This window comes from Phyllobates terribilis, unplaced genomic scaffold (genome assembly GCF_046119375.1).
Source record: "Phyllobates terribilis strain yellow unplaced genomic scaffold, ASM4611937v1 Scaffold_2__4_contigs__length_985480577, whole genome shotgun sequence".
Taxonomy (NCBI): Eukaryota; Metazoa; Chordata; class Amphibia; order Anura; family Dendrobatidae; genus Phyllobates; species Phyllobates terribilis.
In genome coordinates, this window is record NW_027362762.1 from 169,677,574 (window position 1) to 169,702,019 (window position 24,446).

A 24,446-nucleotide genomic window follows, 5' to 3' on the forward strand; every position below is an offset into this window, starting at 1 on the left:
GCTTGCTGTACTTTAGCTAAACCTATTTCAATCTTCGCCATCGACTCAGCGCCACTTGCACAGAAAGCATTTACTCGCATTGTACATAATGTAAAACTGAGGATGGGGTCGGTTCATTGTGAAATAATCCCTTGCTATGTCCTGGACAGTCTTCCCACCCCAATTGTTTTGGGTCTTCCCTGGCTGGTGAAACATAATCCGTTGGTAGATTGGCAAGCCGGGGAGATTATTAAATGGGGAGATTACTGCCATGAGAACTGTCTGAATGTTTCCATTGCTGCTGTCTCTACGGAGTTTCTGCCTGCTTTTCTGTCTGGTTTTGAGGACATTTTTTCTGAGAGGAGGTATGTTAGGATTTGAACCTGTGACCCATTGCTTGCTAGTCTGTTCCTTTGCTGTGGAGCTATTCGGAACTTGTTTAACTCCTGCCTGAAACCATATGAACTTCGTCTGGGATAGAGATCATCACCTGCCCTGCTGATTGTTCCCGCCCTGATTGAGATTGATTGGACCTGCTATATATACCTGGCCCTGTGCAGCTTCCTGTTGCTGAGTATTGTGGTGCTCAGTCTAACTGAGTGAAGCATTATCTGAGCTCCTGACTTGGAAGGTGTTCTGCTGGCGCTTTCCTGCTTCTTGTGAAGACTCTGCTGTTCCTACCTCGAACTCCTATTGCCTAAACGAACCTGGTGCTCGTGTGTGATCCCGGCCGGCCCTTGCTCGGGCGGGCCCCTGCATCTGCTGACAAGGTGAACTACTACCGCCATATACTGCATCTTCTGACAAGGTGAACTACTACTGCCATATACTGCATCTTCTGACAAGGTGAACTACTACCGCCATATACTGCATCCCCAGAAGTCTTCCCACGGTCAGGTCACCTGTACACATCTGCTCCGGCCACTGACCTCCAGTCCAGTATCGCCAGTAGCGTGACAGAATACTCAGCCTCTCAAAAATGGAGGCCACTGGGGCAGAAACTATGGAGGCACGTGTCAGAAAACTGCAGGGTGCAATATCCAGTCTGCACGCCGAACAGATGAATGGAAAATCACGGGTAGACGCATTTATTGTACAGAGCGATCATAATGTTCAGAATCACCAACAAGCTATCCAAGATCTGCAGAATGCGGTACAAGTGTTGACTGCTCGAATTTCACAGCTAGAAGGACAAGCTCCCGTCTCGGCATTTGCCATGCCCCCCAAGCTACCACCTTTTCGTTTTGGCGGTGATCGAGACAAATTTCGTGGATTTTTGAATCAATGCTACCTGTTCTTTGATACACATGCTAATCAGTTCCCGACCGATAGGTCAAAGGTGTTATGCATCATTATGCTGTTAACCCACAAAGCGATCGCTTGGGCTAATCCTCTGATTGAGACTCGGGACGCACGTTTAGACAATTTGAATGAGTTTATTCGAGCGATGCAGCAGATGTTTGATGACCCAAATCGTGCAGCTACAGCTGAATCAACGTTGCTGGCATTACGACAAGGCAAACGTCCCGTCGCAGAGTATGCTATGGAGTATAGGAGGTGGGCCGTCGACACCGAATGGAATAATGCAGCAAAGGTAACTTTCTTTAAAAGAGGACTTTCTAGTGCAGTAAAGGACGAACTTGCCCGTGGAGAGACCCCTTCGGATCTGGATGATTTTATCAAGCATTGCATCCGGGTTGACACCCGTCTGTCTGAACGACGACAAGAGAAGTGGACCTCCATGAATCGTTCAACTAACTCGTATAACTCCTCCCTGCCATCGGTCACTAAAGAAGTGCCTAGCCGAAATTTCCGAGATACAGAATTAGAGCCAATGCAAGTGGATGCGATCCAGAGACGAGCGAGTGCAGAACGAAGAGAACAGAGATTTAAAGAGAATCTATGTTTGTACTGCGGGGAAGCAGGACATTTTCTCATTAACTGTCCAAGTCGTCCCACAAACCGTTCAAGGAAAATGGTGGCGGCCATAATGGATCCTGATTCTTCCGACGAGGAGTCTTTCATCTCAGAGACTGATTATGCTAAAGATGAGATCCAGTCCATATCATCCATAGCTCCACATACCAGGAAGGAGAGCCGAGAATCCCATTATTTTGTAACTATCAAACTGAAGGTTAACTCCCAGTGGATCACCGCATCAGCCATGATTGACTCTGGGGCCAGTGGGACTTTCATGGATTCTGCATTTGCTCAAAAACATGGCATAGATGTGCAGAAAAGACGTTCACCTATTGTGATGGAGACAGTAGATGGATCTCCACTGAATTCAGGGCCAGTGGATCATGAGACAGGACTTTTGGAGATCTATATTGAGCCGCAGCATCGCGAGATGTTGACATTCCTAATTATTTCTTCTCCACATTTTCCCATCATTTTAGGTCTGCCGTGGTTGCAGAAGCAAAACCCTATCATCGATTGGGAGATGAAAAAGATTAGTTTCCCCGAAAACGAAGTTCAGGCGGAGGTTCCAAGTGAGTCCTCATTAGAAGCAGCTCAGAATCCAGAACTGCCTCAGCTGCCAGCGGTGTATGAAGATTTCTTAGATGTCTGTGACAAGAGGGGAGCGGATACACTTCCCCCACATCGACCGTACGATTGCCCAATAGAGCTACTCCCGGGGGCGGCTATACCGTTTGGAACTATCTACCCTCTAGCGGGTCCTGAACTGAAGGCTCTCAAAGAATTTATTGATGAAAATCTAAGCAAAAAATTCATCCGTCCATCATCCTCGCCCGCTGGAGCCCCTATATTCTTCGTTAAAAAGAAGGATGGTGCACTACGGCCAGTAGTGGACTACAGGGAGCTTAATAAAGTCACGGTCAAAAATCGTTATCCCCTACCGTTGATCCCGGAACTCCTAGAAAAAGTACAAAGTGCGAAAATCTTCACTAAGTTAGATTTACGTGGGGCATATAATTTAGTACGTATAAAACCTGGGGATGAATGGAAGACGGCTTTTCGTACCCGATATGGACACTTTGAGAGTCTAGTGATGCCCTTCGGACTTTGCAATGCTCCAGCTACTTTCCAGCACCTGGCAAATGATATTTTCCGAGACCTGTTGGACCAGTTCATGGTTGTTTATCTAGATGACATCCTGATCTTTTCAAACTCTGTGGAGGAACATCAGACGCACGTAAGACGAGTGCTACAACGGTTAAGGGAGAATTCGCTATATATTAAATTAGAAAAATGTGAATTCCATCAAGAAGAGATCCAGTTCTTGGGATACATCATTTCACCTCAAGGATTACGGATGGATGCTAAGAAAACGCAAGCTGTCACCGAGTGGCCTATTCCTAAAAATGTGAAAGAAGTTCAGCGTTTTGTGGGGTTCGCCAACTTTTACAGACGTTTTATCAAGAATTTTTCAGAAATCGTGGCACCCATCACGCAACTAACAAAAAAAGGAGCAAAATTCATCTGGACCCCCCCAAGCTCAAGAAGCATTCTCTCGTTTAAAAATGAAATTCACGACGGCTCCCATACTACGCCATCCTGACCCTGAATTGGCTTTTATCGTCGAGGTGGATGCTTCAGACTGTGCGGTCGGTGCTATCCTCTCTCAGAGGACAGGGGAAAAGAAGTTGCTGCATCCCTGCGCATTTTTCTCACAACGTATGTCTTTAGCCGAAAAAAATTATGACGTGGGAAATAAAGAATTGCTCGCCATCATATCAGCATTCAAAGAGTGGAGACATCATCTCCAGGGGGCTGCACAACAAATTCTAGTGTTGACCGATTGTCGCAATCTAGAGTTTATCAGGTCTGCAAAATGCCTCTCTCCTCGGCAGACCCGTTGGAGTCTGTTTTTGAATCAATTCAATTTTGTAAATTCATACCGACCAGGCTCCCGTAACAAGAAAGCAGACGCATTATCCCGAATGTTTTCAAGTGAGGCTAACCTCGTGACAACACCCAAACCCATTGTGGCAGATACTAAGATCTTGGGAGTAATACATGATGGAGATTTGCTGGAAGATTTGAAAGCAGCATACGAAACAGACTCGTTTCTATCACGTCCATCAGGGGACGTGCATCTGTTTTTTAAAAATCAAGTATGGACCGATGGTCGACGACTATATGTGCCAGAAGCAGTTCGGTTAAAAGTTCTACAACTAGTGCACGATTCTAAAGTTGCAGGGCACAAAGGGGTACAAAAAACGCAGGAATTTTTGGCACGTTTCTTTTGGTGGCCTAACTTTCAAGAAGACGTGAAGAAGTACGTTAATTCTTGTGACATCTGTGCCAGATATAAGACTCCACGTGCATCTCCTATGGGACTATTGCAGACTCTCGCCATCCCAACTCGACCATGGGGATTGATTTCAATGGACTTTATAGTAGACCTACCAGACTCCAAGGGAAAAACATCCATTCTGGTAGTAGTGGACCGACTTACGAAAGCAGCGCATTTTATCCCGTGTTCAGGTCTGCCTTCAGCAAAAGATACAGCTGATCTGATAATTTGCAATGTTTTCCGCCTCCACGGAGTGCCGGATGAAGTCGTCTCAGATCGAGGTGTGCAATTTACATCTAAATTTTGGCTCAGTCTATGCTCAGCGCTAGACATCAAGGTACGATTGTCAACCGCTTATCATCCCCAATCTAACGGTCAGACAGAACGTACGAATCAGACGCTGGAGCAGTATCTTCGTTGTTATATTTGCCATCTGCAAGACGACTGGGTAGATCTGTTGCCATTTGCGGAATTTTCATATAACAATTCACAGAATGCCTCTACGAAACAGACGCCATTTTTTGCAAATGTTGGATATCACCCAAACATCCTTCCCAAGAATCCTGTGGCACCATTAATACCAGCAGTCGCAGAAAGAATCTCTCTTCTACAGCAAAATCTGAATCTTCTGAAAGACACATTAAGGGAAGCTCAGGAGAAATATAAAAAAGCTGCCGACAGGTATCGTAGACCCACTCCCACGTTTAGGATTGGAGATCGAGTGTGGTTATCCACTAAGAATTTGAAATTGAAGATTCCTTCTCCTAAATTAGGACAAAAGTTTGTGGGACCATACAAAATCAGTAAGATTGTGAGTCCATTGGCCGTACGTCTACAGCTACCAACATCAATGAGAATTCATCCCGTGTTTCACGTGTCTTTGTTGAAAGCCGCCACAGCCAATCCATTTCCAGAACGTTCCCCTCTGCCTCCCGATGCAATTGAAGTGGACGGACAGGAGCAGTTTGTGGTGGAAAAGATCTTGGATTCCCGAATACACAGAAATTGTTTACAATACTTAATCAAATGGCAGGGCTACGACACGGAAGAAAATTCATGGGAACCAGTAAGCAACGTCAATGCTCCCCGTTTGATTAGACAATTTCATCAGCGGTATCCTGCAAAGCCTGGGCAAATTGCGTCCAGAGGCCGCCATTAAGAGGGGAGTATTGTTAGGATTTGAACCTGTGACCCATTGCTTGCTAGTCTGTTCCTTTGCTGTGGAGCTATTCGGAACTTGTTTAACTCATGCCTGAAACCATATGAACTTCGTCTGGGATAGAGATCATCACCTGCCCTGCTGATTGTTCCCGCCCTGATTGAGATTGATTGGACCTGCTATATATACCTGGCCCTGTGCAGCTTCCTGTTGCTGAGTATTGTGGTGCTCAGTCTAACTAAGTGAAGCATTATCTGAGCTCCTGACTTGGAAGGTGTTCTGCTGGCGCTTTCCTGCTTCTTGTGAAGACTCTGCTGTTCCTACCACGAACTCCTATTGCCTAAACGAACCTGGTGCTCGTGTGTGATCCCGGCCGGCCCTTGCTCGGGCGGGCCCCTGCATCTGCTGACAAGGTGAACTACTACCGCCATATACTGCATCTTCTGACAAGGTGAACTACTACTGCCATATACTGCATCTTCTGACAAGGTGAACTACTACCGCCATATAATGCATCCCCAGAAGTCTTCCCACGGTCAGGTCACCTGTACACATCTGCTCCGGCCACTGACCTCCAGTCCAGTATCGCCAGTAGCGTGACAAGGTATCAGGATTTGCCTCCTCATTGTGCATATGACTGTCCTATTAACCTGACCCCCGGAGCGAAACTACCAGACTGTATAATCTTTCTGGCCCTGAAAGTAAAGCCATGAAGGATTTCATTGCGGACAGTCTGGAGAAGAGATAAATTAGGCCCTCATCTTTACCTGTGGCGGTAGGGTTCTTCTTTTTGAAGAAAAAATATGACGTTCTACATCCCTGTTTAGATTTCCAGGAATTAAATCAAATTAGTATCTGAGATCCATACCCTCTTCCTCTGATTCCTGATTTGTTCAGCCAGGTTGTAGGAGCTAAGGTATTCTCCAAGTTGGATTTAAGTGGAGCCTACAATCTGGTTAGAATCAGAGAAGGGGATGAATGGAAACAGCATTCAATACCCCTGAAGGGCATTTCGAGAGTCTGGTTATGCCTTTCAGTTTGACCAATGTGGTGCATTTCATAAATTATATTTTCCATCATTTGGTGGGGAGGTTTGTTGTGGTTTATCTGGACGATATACACTGTGTTCCAAATTATTATGCAAAAAGTGTTTAGGAGTGATAAGGTAAGATTTTTTTTGTTTGTCAGTTAAACTCATTGATGGTGATGTGTGTCAGGGCTCTTTATATCACTGTAAGCAATTGCAGACACCTGTGCTAATTAGTTTGGCAGGTGTGTCCAATGAAAGGCAAGACTACTTAAGAAGGCTATCCCACATTATTAAGCAGCCTACATTTTCTGCCAAAATGGGAAAGAAAAAGGATGTGTCAGCTGCTGAGAAGCAACAAATTGTGGAGTGTTTAGGTCAAGGCATGACTACAATCAACATTGCCAAGACACTTCATCATGATCATCGCACAATCAAGAAGTATGTAGCTGATTCACAGTACACACGTGTGCGTGCTGATAAGGGAAAATTAAGGACTCTTTCCTACAGGCAATTACGTCAGGTTAAAAGAGCAGCGGCAAAAAAGCCTTGTCATAGCAGCAGACAAGTTTTTGAAGCTGCTGGTGCCTCCAACGTCCCCCGAACAACAAGATGCAGGGTCCTTCAGAGGTTTGCAGCTGTGCGTAAGCCATCCTGTCAACCTCCTCTATCCACTGCACACAAGCAGAAACGGCTCCAGTGGGCCAAACAATACATGAAGACTGACTTCAAAACTGTTTTGTTCACCGATGAGTGCCGTGCAACGCTCGATGGTCCAGATGGATGGAGTGGAGGATGGCTGGTTGATGGACACCCCATGCAAACACGGCTACGGCGCCAACAAGGAGGAGGTGGAGTAATGTTTTGGGCTGGAATCATGGGGAGAGAGATTGTCGGCCCCTTTAGGATCCCTGAAGGGGTAAAGATGAACTCCATAATGTATGTTGAGTTTCTCAAACAGCACTTCCTGCCATGGTTCAAGAAGAAGAACCGTGCATTCCGCAGCAAGATCATTTTCATGCATGATAATGCACCGTCTCATGCTGCACATAACACATCTGCATCTCTGGCTGCTATGGGCATAAAATGGGACAAACTTATGGTGTGGCCCCATGCTCCCCTGACCTCAACCCCATTGAGAACCTCTGGAGCATCATCAAAAGGAGTGTCTATGATGGCGGGAGGCAGTTCACATCTAAGCAACAGCTCTGGGAGGGTATTCTGTCCTCATGCAAAACAATTGAAGCAGAAACCATCCAAAACCTGACAAATTCAATGGACGAGAGAGTTCAGAAGCTCCTTTCGAACAAGGGGTCCTATGTGCAAATGTAACATCACCTAGAATAAAGTTTTGAATTGAAAACTGTTTGATTTCAGTTTGTAATAACCAGCTAATGCTTAGAATTTCAAAAATGACCATTTTTTTGTTCTTTATTAAAATGAAAAGGTTGAAAACTCTGCTATGCATAATAATTTGGAACATGCATTTTGAGTGCAGTTTGAGTGGTTTATTTTTAAAAAAATATACTGTTATCATAGGCAGTTTGTACAAAAACCTTTCAATTGTACTCTAATAGTTATTTGACTGGAAAATTACAATGACTGCAATTCATATAGGTAATTTGGGAAAATCTGAGAAAATATTATTTGCATAATAATTTGGAACACAGTGTATTGGTTTCATCCTCTGATTTTGAGGCACATCAGGTGCTTCAGATACAGGTGCTCCAGATATTAAGGGATAACAAACTTTATGCCAAACTGGAAAAATGTGTTTTCGCCGTTCAGTAGGTGCAGTTTTTGGGGTACTTGTTTTCATCTTCGGGTTTTCGGATGTATCCGGAGAAGATCTGTGCAGTCTGTTATGCACACGCCCGGACAGACTGGCGTGTTCGTGATTAGTGATCCCACTGTACCATGAACTGAGGAGTGCCTGGAGGGGCGTAACTAAGTATCAACCTGATCCGACCAAGGTCGCATGGCGGCTAATGACTCCGTGCACCAAGGAGGAACCGGGCAGAGGGACCAGGTGCTACTCCAGGTCAGACCCCGGACACGGCTGTTGACCCACACTGGGGAATACAGGAACAGGCCGGTTAGGCTGGCACACAGACAGGTGGGTATTGGCAGGCACGGCTGGAGTGCAGACAGGAGGATACTGGCAAGCACGGCTGGTATGTAGACAGGGGGGTACTGGCAAGCACGGCTGGAGTGCCGACAGGGAGGCACTAGCAGGTTGGAGCGCAGGCTGGATAGGGTCCAGTTCAGACTGGGATTCAGGAACAGAACCGCAGATGCGGTAGACAAGCAGAGCAGAGAGGAACCGCCAGAGCGGTGGGTAAAGCAAAGCAGAGAGATACCACCGGAGCGGTGAGCAAGGCAGAGCAGGACGAAACCGCCAGAGCGGTGAGCAAGGCAGAGCAGGAGGAACCGCCGGAGCGGTGAGCAAGGCAGAGCAGGAGGAACCGCCAGAGCGGTGAGCAAAGCAGAGCAGAGAGGAACCACCGGAGCGGTGAGCAAGGCAGAGCGGGAAGAACCGCCGGAGCGGTGAGCAAAGCAGAGCAGAGAGGAACCACCGGAGCGGTGAGCAAGGCAGAGCAGAGCGGAACCGCCGGAGCGGTGAGCAAGGCAGAGCAGAGAGGAACCGCCGGAGCGGTGAGCAAGGCAGAGCAGAGGGGAACCGCCGGAGCGGTGAACAAGGCAGAGCAGAAAGGAACCGCCGGAGCGGTGAGCAAGGCAGAGCAGAGCGAAACCGCCGGAGCGGTGAGCAAGGCAGAGCAGAGAGGAACCGCCGGTGCGGTGAGCAAGGCAGAGCAGAGAGGAACCGCCGGAGCGGTGAACAAGGCAGAGCAGAGAGGACAGAGCTCTGTTCACACTGAACAGACTGGAAGGGAAAAGCAGAACCAGATACACACAAGGTACTTGCAATGAAGTAGCGAGTGGACTCTAAACTCACAACAGAAGTACAGAGACAACGAGTAGGAGTTAGGTGCAGGTTCAGAGACTGCAGGAAAAGGGAAAGTACGGACACAAAGATAAACAGGCTAGGAGAGTGTTCAGACGGAACTGACACTGCAACAAGATACAGGAGTGAGTCTGGGTATACGGCCCCCAGAGAGGCGGACAAACAGGCTAAGAGATAGTTCAGACAGGCCTGGGAATACAGCCCCCAGGTTGGCGGACAGGCAAGAAACAGAACGGCACCTGGCACATCAGAGGCAAGGAAGGTAAGAGTTGCTCAGGCCCCTTCTTCTGGGAGAAGGAGGTTTAAATATCCAGTGACCCACAGCAATAGGCTGGGGACGCATTAGGGGTGTGCCCACAGCAGCTACATGAATCTGGAAGTAACCGGGCCGCCACCCTAAGCAGTCAGAACAGAGGCATGCACATAATATGAACAGGAGCAAGATTTGCAGGCTGGACTGAAAGGTAAGATTGTGATCTTGCATAGTGGGAGATGGTGGACTATAAAAGCATGCCGCCAGGAATGTTACACAGTCTTTGATTGGGACCGTCCCGAGAACCTGAAGGGTCTACAATGTTTTTGGGCTTTACTAATTTTTACCAGAAATTCATCCAAAATTACTCAGTAGTTGTGAAACCCCTTACTGACATGACAAAGAAGGGGTCTGATTTTTCCAAATGGTCAGATACCTTGTAAGGGGGTGACCGGAACGGTCAGGTGTCTCTTCTCTCTTTTTCCCTTGGTCTGCACATGTTAAGGTATTTTGTGTTTATCTGGTAAACATGTACATGACCTACTGACGGACATGTTAGTTACAGAGACAGTGTAGTTATAAGTATAGATAGGATTTGGGCAGTGCAGAAGCGGGCACTTTAAGATAGGAAAGAGTTAAGATAGGAAATAGTTAAAGAATTAGAAGTTGCTTAGTGTGGGAGGAGCAGGACAGTGTGGACTGAGGGAAGTTCCTGTTTGAGAGCAGTAGCTGCAAGACCAGGAAAAGAGCAGCAGCAAGGTCGGTTCAGCAGCAGAGAATCGTCGGCCTGTAAATCGGAGAAAGGCTTTCCCATCACATTCGGGACATACGGTCTATAAGAGGTGGCAGTGTGGCTTCCTCCAAGACCTCCAAGAAGCGGAGGACTAGACAGACGGGGATTAGTCCCGAGAAAGCTGTGCGGGACTCACAGGGCTGCAGTGACTCAGTTATCTCCAGGGTCAAAGCAGCCACTAAAAAGGGATAGCTTGAGACAGACTGACAAACAGATGGTAAACTAAGAACTTGTGCTATACAAGAAACTGCAACCCTGATAATGCAACGGTCTTCCCCTGAATGTTCTGCTATGCCTGAGATGAAAGTAAAGTAGTGTTTTGATATAAAAATGGAGTGGAAGTCCTTTAATGTTCAAGTGGCGGACCCTGAAGGAAATGGATTGCGGAGAGAGCAGAACTACAATCAGAAAGTAAGTGATACGCCACATGGGAAGATTGTCTTTGTGTGGGAGCCGGGGTGAAGCAGTACAGCATTCCCTCGCCATCACAGCCACCCTAGGTCCCTTACAGTCTCTCTCCAGGCTTTTTCTTCCTTAAATAATTATTTTGCGACTGCACCTATACTCAGTCAATCCGATGTTTCCCAACCCTTTGTTGTTGAAGTTGATGCGTTGACTGTGGGGGTTGGGGCTGTGTTATCTCAGGGTCCGTCCCTTGGTAAATGGCATTCATGCACCTTCTTTTCTAAAAAATTGTCTCCAGCTGAGAGAAATTATGACGTGGGTAATAGGGAACTTTTGGCGATCAAATTGACGTTCGAAGAATGGCGACATTGGTTGGAGGGGGCTGTCCATCCTATTACTGTTATTACTGACTATAAGAACCTGTCATATGTCCAGTCAGCTAAAAGTCTCAACCCTAGGCAAGCCAGATGGTCCCTGTTTTTTACTAGGTTCAATTTTGTTATCACTTTTCGTCCAGGGGTCAAAAATGTCAAGGCTGATGCTTTGTCCCGGAGTTTCCCTGGTGATGGTGGCGGTGACCATGAGAAACCTGCCCTGATACTACAGAAGGGGGTAGTCATTTCGGCATTATACCCTGAACTGGAGGGTGAGGTGTTGGAGGCTTAGGGGGACGCCCCTGCCTCCTGGCCTTCAGAAAGGTTATTTGTACCATCTAATCTGCGCCACAAAGTAATTAAGGAACATCCTAACTCTGTGCTTGCTGGTCATCCAGGTGGTAAGGCAGCCGCGGACCTCCTCTCTCATCGTTTTTGGTGGCCAGGGTTGCTTGGGATGTGATTGAACATGTATCTGCTTTTAGTATTTGCGTGCGTTCTAAGGTTTTGCATACCCGTCCATCTGGTACTCTTCTTCCACTACCTATCTCTAGTAGGCCATGGACACACTTGTCCGTGCATTTTATTACTGACATACCTGTTTCTGCAGACAAAATGGTGGTTTTGGTGGTTGTAGAGAGGTTCAGTAAAATGGTTCACTTTGTCGCATTACCTGCACTTCCAAATGCCAAGACAGTTCCTCAGGTGTTCATAAATGAGATTGTGAAGTTTCACGGGGTTCCCTCCGATATGGTGTCAGATCAGGGGACCCAGTTTGTTTCCAAGTTTTGGAAGGCATTCTGTTCTCAACTGGGGTTGCAGCTGTCCTTTTCCTCTGCCTTCCACAATCAGTCGAATGGACAGACCGAGCGTGTCAATCAGAATTTGGAGACCTACCTCAGGTATTTCATCTCCGAAAATCAGGAGGATTGGACCTCCTACTTACCGCTGGCAGAATTTGCTATTAATAATCATCGTGAAGAATCCACTAGCAGGTCACCGTTGTTTACTGCATACGGTTACCACCCACAATTTGGTACCCTTATTGGGGGAGGAGCTTCGAGAGTTCCTGAGGAGGAACGTTTTGGTTCGTCGCTCTCCTCGGTGTGGTGGGGGGTCCTAAGTAATTTAAAGATCATGGGAGACAGGTATAAATGTATGGCTGACAGAAAACGCTTGCAAGGTCCGGACCTGAATGTGAATGACTTTGTGTGGTTGTCGACCAAGAATATAAAATTGAAAGTTCGTTCTTGGTAGCTGGGACCTAGGTTTATTCGTCCCGCTAAAATAACCGCTGTCATTAACTCAGCAGAGTTTTGTCTTGAGATTCCTCAGGCCCTTAAGGTCCATAATGTTTTCCACCGGTCCTTACTCAAGAAATATGTGGAACCTCTTGAGCCCTCACCCCTACCGCCTCCCCCAGTAATGGTTGATGGTAATCTTGAGTTTCAGATTTCGAGGATTGTAGATTCTCGTCTCCAACGTCAAAGGGTTATGGTCCAGAAGAGAGGATGTGGGTTTCAGCATCAGAGGTGAACGCTCCCAGGTTAATTCGTTCATTTCACGCCTCTTATCCTGAGAAACCTGGTCCTGAGTGTCCGGAGGCCACTCATAGAGGAGGGGGTACTGTCACGGGTGTGTCAGATGTGACAGACAGTTGCCCTGCAGTTGGTTGCAGGAGATCCCTTTGTTTGGCATTACCGTTGTCAGTGGGGATCGACTAGCGCTCATCACCCCTTCCCTATCAAGGGCCAAGCACTAGGGAAATACAGGCATAGGTTCCTTTGTGGCGATTGGTGAGGAACCAATATAGGGACAGTAGGGGGAGACAGGGTGATTGCAGATCAGCCTAGGAGGTCTCCACTTCCCCCTTTCCCTAGTGTCTGGGCTCGCTACCCTTCATCCTTCATTCTCTTCATCCCTTCGTGCCACGTTTTGTCTTTCCTACACTGTGTGTGACAATACTAAAGGGGAGTGGCCAACACAGAACAGCTGAGACAATTCAGGATGGAGAGCTTCAAGAGATCAACTCAACTGATTAACCCTTGCTATGACAGAGCAAGGAAAACTTACACTGATAATAGGAAGGTGAAGCAGTTCTAATCAGTGCATGGGGTTCGTGTAACCAAACGTCACTACCATCTGGACCCTCTCTGTCACATTATTCCTGTGACATTCTGCTTTTATATAGATGGGGACACTTGCTGAAGAACAATTAATCAAGAACATCTTATTATCAGCACCTGGCTGCACTTTACCCTCCTAATTCATATGTAAGGAGTAAGAGTGTGCTTAAGTTTTCACCCACACACACTGCTTCTCCATTCTAGTTTTTGTGAAATAAAAAAATGACAGGATGAAATTTTCCATGTGTTGTTCTTGTTTATGTGAAGTTGTATTAATTAATTTTAAGTCCTTTTAAGGACCAGATGCTTTTCATTATGTCCTGATCCATCAAAACTGCAAGAAGATGTACCTAGTTTTTTTTTCATGAATGTAGTTAAAGTTTAGCAAAAATACATACAAGATTTCAAAAGATACTACTGAAGTCATATTCTATAAAAAAAAAAAAAATAGTATATCTAGAAGAAAATTAGCAATCCTTTAGGCTCTGTTCTCGCTGCCATCATATGCTCTTATTGGCTGTATCTGCAAATTTGACTGAAAGAATAGTGTACACTATGAACACTATGAATCTTTGTGGTCTGGTGTAAATAAGTGTGCGGTATGATGGCATGTATGTTTTTTGGGGGACAAAGTTAGCTTTGTTCTAAGGTTGAATTCAGACATCTGTGAAACACGAACTGTAAGTTATGGACTGGCATCAGGCTTCCCAACCTGAACTCAACAGCCATGCCCATGAAGCTGTCAAGTTTGCGCCTGGAGACCCGTGGCCAGTCTATATATTGTGATCTGTACTCTAACCATGAAACAAGGACACCTGAATTTGGCTAAAGTGCATGTTGGTACGTGTGTTTTTTGAAAGGGGCAAATTAAATTGTTGCCCTGCTACAATTCTGATTTTTGGAGTTTAAACTGCAAATTGTTGGAACAAAACGGAAGTGCTATTCCTTGAAATCCAGGTGGACTACAGAACCCAACACAGCCACATGTATGAAAGCGACATATAATCACTGACTGGGCAAAGATACTACAACCACTTTGAAAGACCAGGGTTGGACCTCACCAATCAGAAATTGATGGTATATGCTGAGAATATTTCCCTACTCCAAATTACTTTTATCCTTATGAGCATTTAATAGAGCACCATTTTCATCTGTAAAACTTGATCGTCTTCATACAGTTTTATGTATGGCAAAAAGGTCCAAGGGTGCAAAAGAAATGACATTTCTGGTTGCCATACTGCGACAAGTAACAAAAAAATATCTTTTTACTTAATATACTTTATTATAAGTTTCAAAACATGAAAAACTAGATAAAGTACATAGTAAAAAATGAAATGCAGAAACAATTGCACAGCAATTACAATAGTGGTTTGGGGATAAATCTGCACTGTTAAAGAAAGTGGATCCATTATAGCAATTTGTGTTACTTAACTTGTTTGAGTAGGTCTGCTAAGGCATCCTATTATCTCTTACAGGTAAGTAGTGTTCTACCTTATGTGGTACTTATTGAGTTTTACATAGCACAGGATATGAAATTGTGGGTGGAAGTTTCCTCTAATTGCTGCGCAGTAGTTTATGCATTAATACAAATGTGTCTACTATGCCCATATTACTTAAATGGGAATTCATAGCAAGTAATGACAAATCTTCTCACTACCACCCAAAAGCACTTGTAAAACCTTCTTACAAATGCAAACTATGCCATAGTAATAACATCTATATCTCAAAGCAAAGGCAAACACTTATATTCCCCAGTTTATAATCACTCTATATTGCACAAACAACATTAGTGACAAAAAGGCATAAAGAACATAAAGTTTTCTATGTTATGAACAATCTTTTGATGTATACAGCTTTAAGAGAATTATCCATAAGCAATAACTCGAGATGGATGGATGAATGAGGTATTGTCTCATGCTCAAACCTAGGCATTATATTACTTCCGTGATATCCACTTTTCTTGTCCTAAAGACCACCAAAGCCCATTAGGTCTAAACACACTGATTTCGGTCTCAAGACCCCCATGCATATTAGACCAGGGGTGGGTAACCTTTTTTTCTGCTAGGGGCTATTTCGATATTTATAACATAATTTGGGGGCCTGTAAGGTTGCAGTTGGACAGGTCGTGGACGGGAGGTATGTGTCCTTGAGGTACCAAGCCTCGGTGATATAGGACCCGGAGAAGCAGGCTCCAGCACACATAGTGCTGAGAGGTGTTTAATGGGCCTGGATTATGGGGCTAGGTTTTACGAGCAGCTGAAAGAGCTGGGTGGGATAGGCTGCTGACTTACCTCCAGTCCAGGTCTTGGAAGGTCTGATTTAAGGCAGCCGGGGCTCACTCTGTCTGTGTGTTATGCAAGGTGAGGAGGCCTTGCATGTGCTGCTCAGACCTGATGAAGTTAAGAAAAAGCACTTGCATTAAAACAGCTGAGGCCATGCTTGATGGACTTGTTATTCTCAGTTTTGTTCAGTTATATCTTTTTGTACCTGAAAAAGGCTGCTATCATTTTTTATCCTGACCTGTTTATGGACGTTTAATAAACCGCTTGTTTGTTTGCACCAACAAACTGCATCCCTTTGTGTAAACCAGCGCCTATCACAGAGCTGATTCTCCATAGGCCATAGAAATGATCAACTTGATATTTATTCTGCTATATAAACAATTAATTACCATAACTCACCCCTAATGGAACTTCTTCTCTTTGGTGCGGCTGTGATGTTAGGTGGTATTGATGTTGCTAGTTACAACTGATTTTCCAGTTTTGAATCGGTCTGGAGCGCAGTCGACTCTTTGCGATGAATTTTGAAAAGAAGGCACTGGGGGCATATATATCATAGGAGGGCTTGGGGGCATGCACATCACAGGAGGGGCTGAGGGCATATACATCACAGGAGGGTATACCTTAATAAGGCCCACATATTATTGACACTTCCATTCAATATATATAACCTACAGCAACATGGAAGCAAACCCATCTTGATACAAATACAACAATCTTTATTAATCAAAATTCAACATATTAAAAGAGGGGAAACATAACAGAATTAACCCCATCAACTGGTTATACCGGATCCGCCTTTTTCAATCTTGCAAACAATACTCGGATATTTGTAGGAAGAGACATATTTTGCCTCAGCTATGACTTGTGATGATGTTTCTAGGAGAGAACATCACAGACTTAACGTTTATGAGACTGTAGAAATTTGGAGGTGAGGCATGGGATCCATAATATGGATGTGCGTATCGACCTTCATTACTTACTAGAACTGTTTGGAAGAATGTGGTACAAAAGACACAAATGTGTAAGCTGTATGTTCCATTGAATAGTTTCTACGAATGTGAAATAGCTTCCAGGGTCATTAAGGGAGCAAGTCAGGGCCTCAGCTGTTTTCTTTCCCTTCTTAAAGAGAATTACAATAGCGTACTTACAAGATGTTTGGAAATGCTAATGCTTCTCTTTCATAAAAAATACCAATAGCATTTCCTAGAATTGTAAAATAATCTTAATTGAAGGTTTGCAAAATGCGAAGGCGCAAAAGCATTAAAAAGACAAATGTTTAAACCACAGAACTATTCCTGGAAATTAATTTGCCAAATTTGTTAAGAGTGTTTGACAATCTGCAACAATATATTGCATGGAGAAATAAAATGTTGGGAAAAGAAAAATTAGTTTCCGCATATGTATATTTTTGTAGATTTCTATACTTGTCATAGTATGACATCTATAAGGACATCTATCTATCTACAGTATCTACTGTAAGGTAGCTAACGGACACATAATTGATGGAAGGTATGTATCACAGAGATGGCTGTCCTCTGTGATGTAATCCAGGAATGTTGCTCTAGTGCACATAAGCACTAAGAGGACTGTTTGGTGCATCTGGGACCAGGTTACGGGTAATTGGAGAGATGGGCGGGTCTGGCTACCCACATACCTCACCTCTGGGTGTGGTTAAGAGGATATAATGGAGTTCGTTGTTTGACACAGGGTCTGTGTTTAGAGAGAAGGCCTCCTGTGTGTTGTTGTCTCCAGACTAAGCCAGTGAACTGGATGCTATCCAGCCTGTGTGCCCACAGGACTGGCTTAACAGAGACTTTGCCTAAAGGACTGTTTACTTTGTTTTGCCTGCACTAAAGGCTGTTTGTGTTCCTTTTGCTTTTGGCCGGTTTATGAAGCAATAAACCGACATGGACATTTAAATGAAAACGCTTCCTGTTTGCCTCCCGACACACCCAAGTGAGTAAAACCCTACAATACACTGAATAACTACTTTATTAGAGCCACCTACACTTTCACAATTGCAGCTTCCCTGGAAACTAGACACGTGACCATGGAGTGTAGCTAAAATCGAGTGAACAAATGGATCATTTTCAGTATAAATCCATTTTAGGCCACGTTCACACGTTCAGTATTTGGTTAGTATTTTACATCAGTATTTGTAAGCCAAAGCCATGAGTGGGTGAAAAATGCAGAAGTGGTGCACGTGTTTCTATTATACTTTTGTACTGACTGTTCCATTCCTGATTTCGGCTTACATACTAAGGTAAAACACTGAACAAATACTGAATGTGTGAACATGGCCTTACTTAATGCAAAGTCAAAAGTTTACATGCACTAAGATTACTATACCTTTAACCACTTCGCACCAGAGCCTGTTTTTGCCTTCGTGACCGGGCCAATTTTTTCAATTCTGACCACTGTCACTTTATGAAGCAATTACTCTGGAACGCTTCAACAGATCCCCCTGATTCTGAGACTGTTTTTTCGTGACATATTGTACTTCATGATAGTGGTAAAATTTCTTTGATGTCACATGCGTTTATTTGTGAAAAAATCGGAAATTTGGCGAAAATTTTGAAAATTTTGCAATTTTCAAACTTTGAATTTTCATGCCCTTAAATCAGAGAGATATGTCACACAAAATACTTAATAAATAACATTTCCCACATGTCTACTTTACATCAGCACAATTTTGGAACCAAAATTTTTTTTTGTTAGGGAGCTATAAGGGTTAAAAGTTGACCAGCGATTTCTCATTTTTCCAACAAAATTTACAAAAACATTTTTTTAGGGACCACATCATATTTGAAGTCACTTTGAGGGGTCTTTATGACAGAAAATACCCAAAAGTGACACCGTTCTAAAAACTGCACCCCTCAAGGTGCTCAAAACCACATTGAAGAACTTTATTAACCCTTCAGGTGCTTCACAGGAATTTTTGGAATGTGGAAGAAAAAAATTAACATTTAACTTTTTTCACAAAAATGTTACTTTAGACCCAATTTTTTTTATTTTCACAGGGGTAACAGGAAAAAATGGACCCCAAAATTTTTTGTGCAATTTCTCTTGAGCGTGCTGATACCCCATATGTGAGGGAAAACCACTGTTTTGGTGTACGGCAGGGCTCGGAAAGGAAGGAGCGCCATTAGACTTTTTGAATGTAAAATTTGTCTGAATAATTAGCAGACACCATGTTGCGTTTGGAGAGCTCCTGATGTGCCTAAACAGTGGAAACCCCCCACAAGTGACACCATTTTGGAAACTAGACCCCTTAGGGAACTTATCTAGATGTGTGGTGAGCACCTTGAACCCCAAGGTCCTTCACAGAAGTTTATAATATTGAGCTGTAAAAATAAAATTTTCACATTTTTCCCACAAAAACGTTTTTCATCCCTTAATTTTCCATTATCATAATGGTAATAGGATAAATTGCACCATGAAATTTTTTGTGCAATTTCTCTTGAGCGTGCTGATACCCCATATGTGAGGGAAAACCACTGTTTGGGCGTACGGCAGGGCTCGGAAAGGAAGGAGCGCCATTTGACTTTTTGAATGTAAAATTTGTTTGAATAATTAGCGGACGCCATGTTGCATTTGGGGAGCCCCTGATGTCCCTAAACAGTGGAAACTCCCCACAAGTGACACCATTTTGGAAACTAGACCCCTTAGGAAACTTATCTAGATATGTGGTGAGCACCTTGCACCCCCAGCTGCTTCACAGAAGTTTATAATATTGAGCCATAAAAATAAAATTTTCACATTTTTCCCACAAAAAATGTTTTCCTTTCCCTAATTTTGTACTATCATAAGGTTAACAGGATAAATTGCACCATGAAATTTGTTGTTCAATTTCTCCTGAACACGCCGATACCCCATATGTGGGGGAAAACCACTGCTTTGGTGTACGGCAGGGTTCGGAAGAGAAAGGAGCGCAATGTTGGCTGGGATAGGCAGCAGACACCATGTCACATTTGAAGAGTCGCTGACATGCCGAAACAGCAGAAACCCCCACAAGTGACCCCATTTTGTAAACTACACCTCTCAAGGAATTCATCTAGGGAAGTAGTGAGTATTTTTTTATTTTTAAATTTATACCATTGGGCAGTGAAAAAAGCATAATTATATTTTTACCACAAAAAAATGTTTTACCCTCAGATTTTACATTTTCACACAGGGCAATGGGTAAAAATGGTGCCGAAATGTGTCACACAATTTCTTCTAAAAGTGGCAATACCCCATATGTGGCTGTATCGTACCGCTCAGCCATATGGCGAGATCTGGGGGGGACGGAGTGCTATTTGACAATTGGAGAACAAATTATTGTAGAATATGCATTTGGATTTGGGAGCACAACATTTTTTTAATTTCTTTTGGGGGGCAAGGACCATTTCGCTTTTCCAGAGCCTTTCTGCTACCAGTAACTTGGAAGTCCCTTATATTTTTAACAGATGACGGACCTGAGTGGGGACTAGCTTTTTTTGAGGACTGAGTTGAAGCTTTTATTGGGAACATTTGACGTAACATTTATCCGGCGCTCTAGGCTGAGCACTTACATCGGGGTTTCCATCTAAATTTCCAAGTGATGTAATTCAGATGAAACCCCTGCGGGATCCATTCACTGTAATGAGGCAGCAGAGTTACTCTGGACTCCGTCTGGCCTCTGTTTAGCTGTGTCCTTTTTTTCAGAAGTGCACAAAACTGTGGCCAACCGCACTTTTATGCACGCCTAAAACAAATGACACCGTGGGATCACAGGCCAGACGGCATCCACAGTGGCCTATATCTGCCTCATTACAGGGAATCTTCCGTCATGGGTTCCGGATGAATCACATATTTCAGAGATTTACATGGAAACTCTGGCGTAAGTGCTCAGCGCAGAGCGCAGGATAAATGTGTGCCGAGCCATACTGCGATCTTTGGGAGACATAATAAACAAATCAGTAGCAGGTGAAGAATTGGTTTTATTTATTTTTTACGCAGTTCCTAGTGTGATATAACTGATTAGATTACTTTATTCTTCGGGTCGGTGCGATTACAGAGATACCAGATTTATATCGGGTTTTTATGACTGACAGCTGTCACACACTAAGAGACGCTTTTTTTTTGCAAAATCTAGTTTTTGCATCGCCATATTTTGAGAGCTATAATTTTTCCATATTTCGGCCGACAGTCCTGTGATGGCTTGTTTTTTGCGGGACGAGTTAACATTTTTATTGGTACCATTTGTGGGTACGTGACATTTTTTGATCGCTTTATATTCCGTTTTTTGGAAGGTAAAATTAACAAAAACCAACAATTCAGGAATATTATTTTATGTTTTGGCGCTTTTACACAATAAAACAATTTTATAGAAAAAATATTTTTTTTGCATTGCTTTATTCTGAGAGGTATTACTTTTTTATTTTTTAGCTGATGGAGCTGTATAGCGGCTTGATTTTTGCGGAACAAGATGACGTTTTCAGCGGTACCATTTCTATTTCCATTTTGCTTTTTGATCGCATTTTTTTCCACTTTTTGTTTGGCGATATGAGGAAAAAGCACAGTTTTTTGCTCCGTTTTTTATTTATTTTTATTACGGTGTACACATAAGGAGTTAATTAGTGTGACAGTTTTATAGCTCGGGTTGTTTCGGACGCGGCAATACCAAATATGTGTACTTTTTTTATTTTTGCATAAATATATGGATTTATCGGTTTAATATTTTATTTATTTATTTTTATTTATTTTGTATTTTTTTTTTAACAGTTTCAAAACATTTTTTTTTAACTTTTTTTTACATTTTTACTTAGTCCCTGTATGGGACATTAATTTTTATTTTTCTGATCCCTGATCTCATGTAATGTAATAGACATGTATTACATTATATGAGATCTTCACTGACTGTTTCACAGTCTCCTGTCTGGCATCAGCTACAGGCTGAAGCCAGACAGGAAGGACACCATATATGGCAGAGCTGGAGGCGGTCATGTGACCTCCAGCTGCCATAGCAACGCCAGGTCCTGAAAGCAATCAAGGGGTCGTCGGAGAGGTAAGTGGACGACCCCCTCTCCTCCTGCTGTCTTCTATATGCCGCGATCACTATAGATCGCGGCATATAGAAGACAGCAAAGGGTTAACATCACTGGGACCTGATCTAATCAGGTCCCGATGATGTTCCCTGTCAGAGCTAACGCTCTGCACCGCTCTCACAGCGCTTGCAGGACCCTGGGGGTCCTGAGCACTGCGAGACCACCCACCGTTTTTAAACGTCCGCGCTGCACAGAGCCCAGGCAGCGCGGACGTTTATCTACAGTGGGCGGTCGGGAAGCGGTTAAACAATTCTGGACTGCCCATATGATGATGTCATATGTTTGTAAGCTTCTGATTTTTTGGCAACACCTGGGTTAATTAGAGACACACCTGTGGATGTATTTTAATGCACACCTGAAACACACTGCTTCTTTGTGTAGCATCATGAGAAAGTCTAAAGAAATCAGATATCAGGAAGAGAATTGTGGACTTGCACAAGTCTGGCTCATCCTTAACAATTATACGCAAGCACAAACAAGATGGGAATGTCCAGCCATCATACCAGTAAGGATGGAGACGGGTTATGTGTCCCAGAGATGAACGTCCTTTGGTCCGACATGTGCAGATCAACCCAAGGACAAAAGCAAAAGACCTTGTGAAGATGATTGCGGAAGCTGGTAAGAGTGTGTCAATATCCACAGTGAAACGAGTACTGTATCAACATGGGCTGAAAGGCCACTCTGCCAGGAAGAAGCCATTACTCCAAAAGAAACATAAAAAAGCCTAATTAATGTCTGCAAGTGCACACAGGAACAAAGACCTTAATTTTTGGTGACGTGTCTTGTGGTCTGATGAAACTAAAATTTTGATTTTTGGGCATAATGACCATCATTACGTTTGGAGGAAAAAGAGAGAAGCTTGGAAGCCTAAGAACACCATCCCAACTGTGAAACACGGGGGTGGCAGCATCATGTTGTGGAGTTGTTTTGCTGCAGGAGGGGCTGCTGCACTTCACAAAATAGATGGCATCATGAGAAAAGAAGATTATGTGGCAATACTGAAGTAACAACTCAAGACATCAGCCAGGAAGTTAAAGCTTGGGCGGAAATGGGTCTTCCAAATGGACAACAACCCGAAGCATACTGCCAAAATGGTAACAAAGTGGCTTAAGGATAACAAAGTCAATGTTTTGAAGTGGCCATCACAAAGCCCTGATCGCAATCCTATTAAAAATTCATGGGCAAAGCTGAAAAGGCAGGTGCGAGCAAGGCGACCTACAAACCTGGATCAGTTACACCAGTTTTGTGAGGAGGAATGGGCCCAAATTTCGACCAACTATTGTGAGAAGCTTGTGGAAGGATATCCCAAACGTTTGACCCAAGTCATTAAGTTTAAGGGCAATGGTACCAAATACTAATGAAATGTATGTAAACTTTTCAATTTTCAGTAAGTAATAAAAATGCCTTAAAGCATTCTCTTCCATTATTCTGGCATTTGGCATATATTAAAAATTATGGTAATCCTAATTGAACTAAAAAGGTTTATTCTGATTTCATGTCAGATATTGTGAAAAACATGCATATGTGTCTTTTTGTATAGTGTATGTAAACTTCTGGTTTCAACTGTACAAAGAATGGAGAGGTCTGTATTTTTATTGTAGGTACACTTCAACTGTGAGACAGAATCTAAAAATAAAATTCAGAAAATCACATTGTATGATTTTTATATCATTAAATTGCATTTTATTGCATGAAATAAGCATTTGATCACCTACCAACCAACAAGATTTCTGGCTCTCACATACCTGTTAGTTTTTCTTTAAGAAGCCCTCCTAATCTGCACTCATTACCTGTATTAATTTCACCTTCTTGAACTCGTTATCTGTATAAAAGACACCTGTCCACACACTCAATCAAAGAGCTGTCTAAGGGCACCAGGGACAAAATTGTAGATTTGCTTGATGAGAAGGCAACAACTGTTGGCATAATTATAAGAAAATAGAAGAAACACAAGATGACTGTCAGTCTTCCTTGGTCTGGGACTCCCTGCAAAATTTTGCCTGGTGGGGTAAAGATGATTCTGAGAAAGGTCAGGAATCAGCCCAGAACTATACAGGAGGACCATGACCCGAAACACACAGCCAGAGCAACTAAGGAGTTGCTCCTTAAGAAGCATGTCAAGATCCTGGAGTGGCCTAGCCAGTCTCCAGACATGAACCAAATAAATCTTTGGAGGGAGCTGAAACTCAATGGTGCCCAGTGACAGCCCCGAAACCTGAAAGATCTGGAGAAGATCTGTATGGAGGAGTGGGTCAAAATCTCTGTTGCAGTGTGTGCAAACTTAGTCAAGAACTACAGGAAACGTCTGACCTCTGTAATTGCAAACAAAAGGTTTCTGTACCAAATATTAAGTTCTGTTTTTTTTTTTATTGTATCAAATACTTATTTCATGCAATAAAATGCAAATTAATTTTGTAAAAATCATACAATGTGATTTTCTGGATTTTTTTTTAGATTCGTCTCTCACAGTTAAAGTGCACCTACGATAAACTGAAATGTAGCTTAAGTATCCATGGTAACGACCACTCATATAGTGACAGCTAGCTAATTGCTTGTGGTTATAACCATGGATACCAAAACTACTTGATTGCCCTGCACATGGGGTAAGCAACATAGCGAATCAGAAGAACTACACTATAGTTCTAATTGGAGGTAGTTGCTAATATTATTACTATTATTATTATTATTATTATTATTATTACACCTACTGCATATTGGGATGGGATCTTGGAGATGGGAATACCACTTTAAGGT

The 24,446-nt window shown here is 43.4% G+C and overlaps 1 protein-coding gene across 1 annotated transcript in view; it reads left to right on the forward strand.

Moving 5' to 3' along the window:
• Positions 1-10,347: 10,347 nt before the first annotated feature.
• Positions 10,348-24,446, forward strand: part of CDK4 (cyclin dependent kinase 4) — a 283,108-nt gene continuing 269,009 nt past the window's right edge. The window contains exon 1 of the mRNA XM_073663264.1: positions 10,348-10,848. Within this exon, the coding sequence (XP_073519365.1) occupies positions 10,768-10,848 (81 nt within the window). The 5' untranslated portion in view covers positions 10,348-10,767. The remainder of the gene's footprint in view (positions 10,849-24,446) is intronic.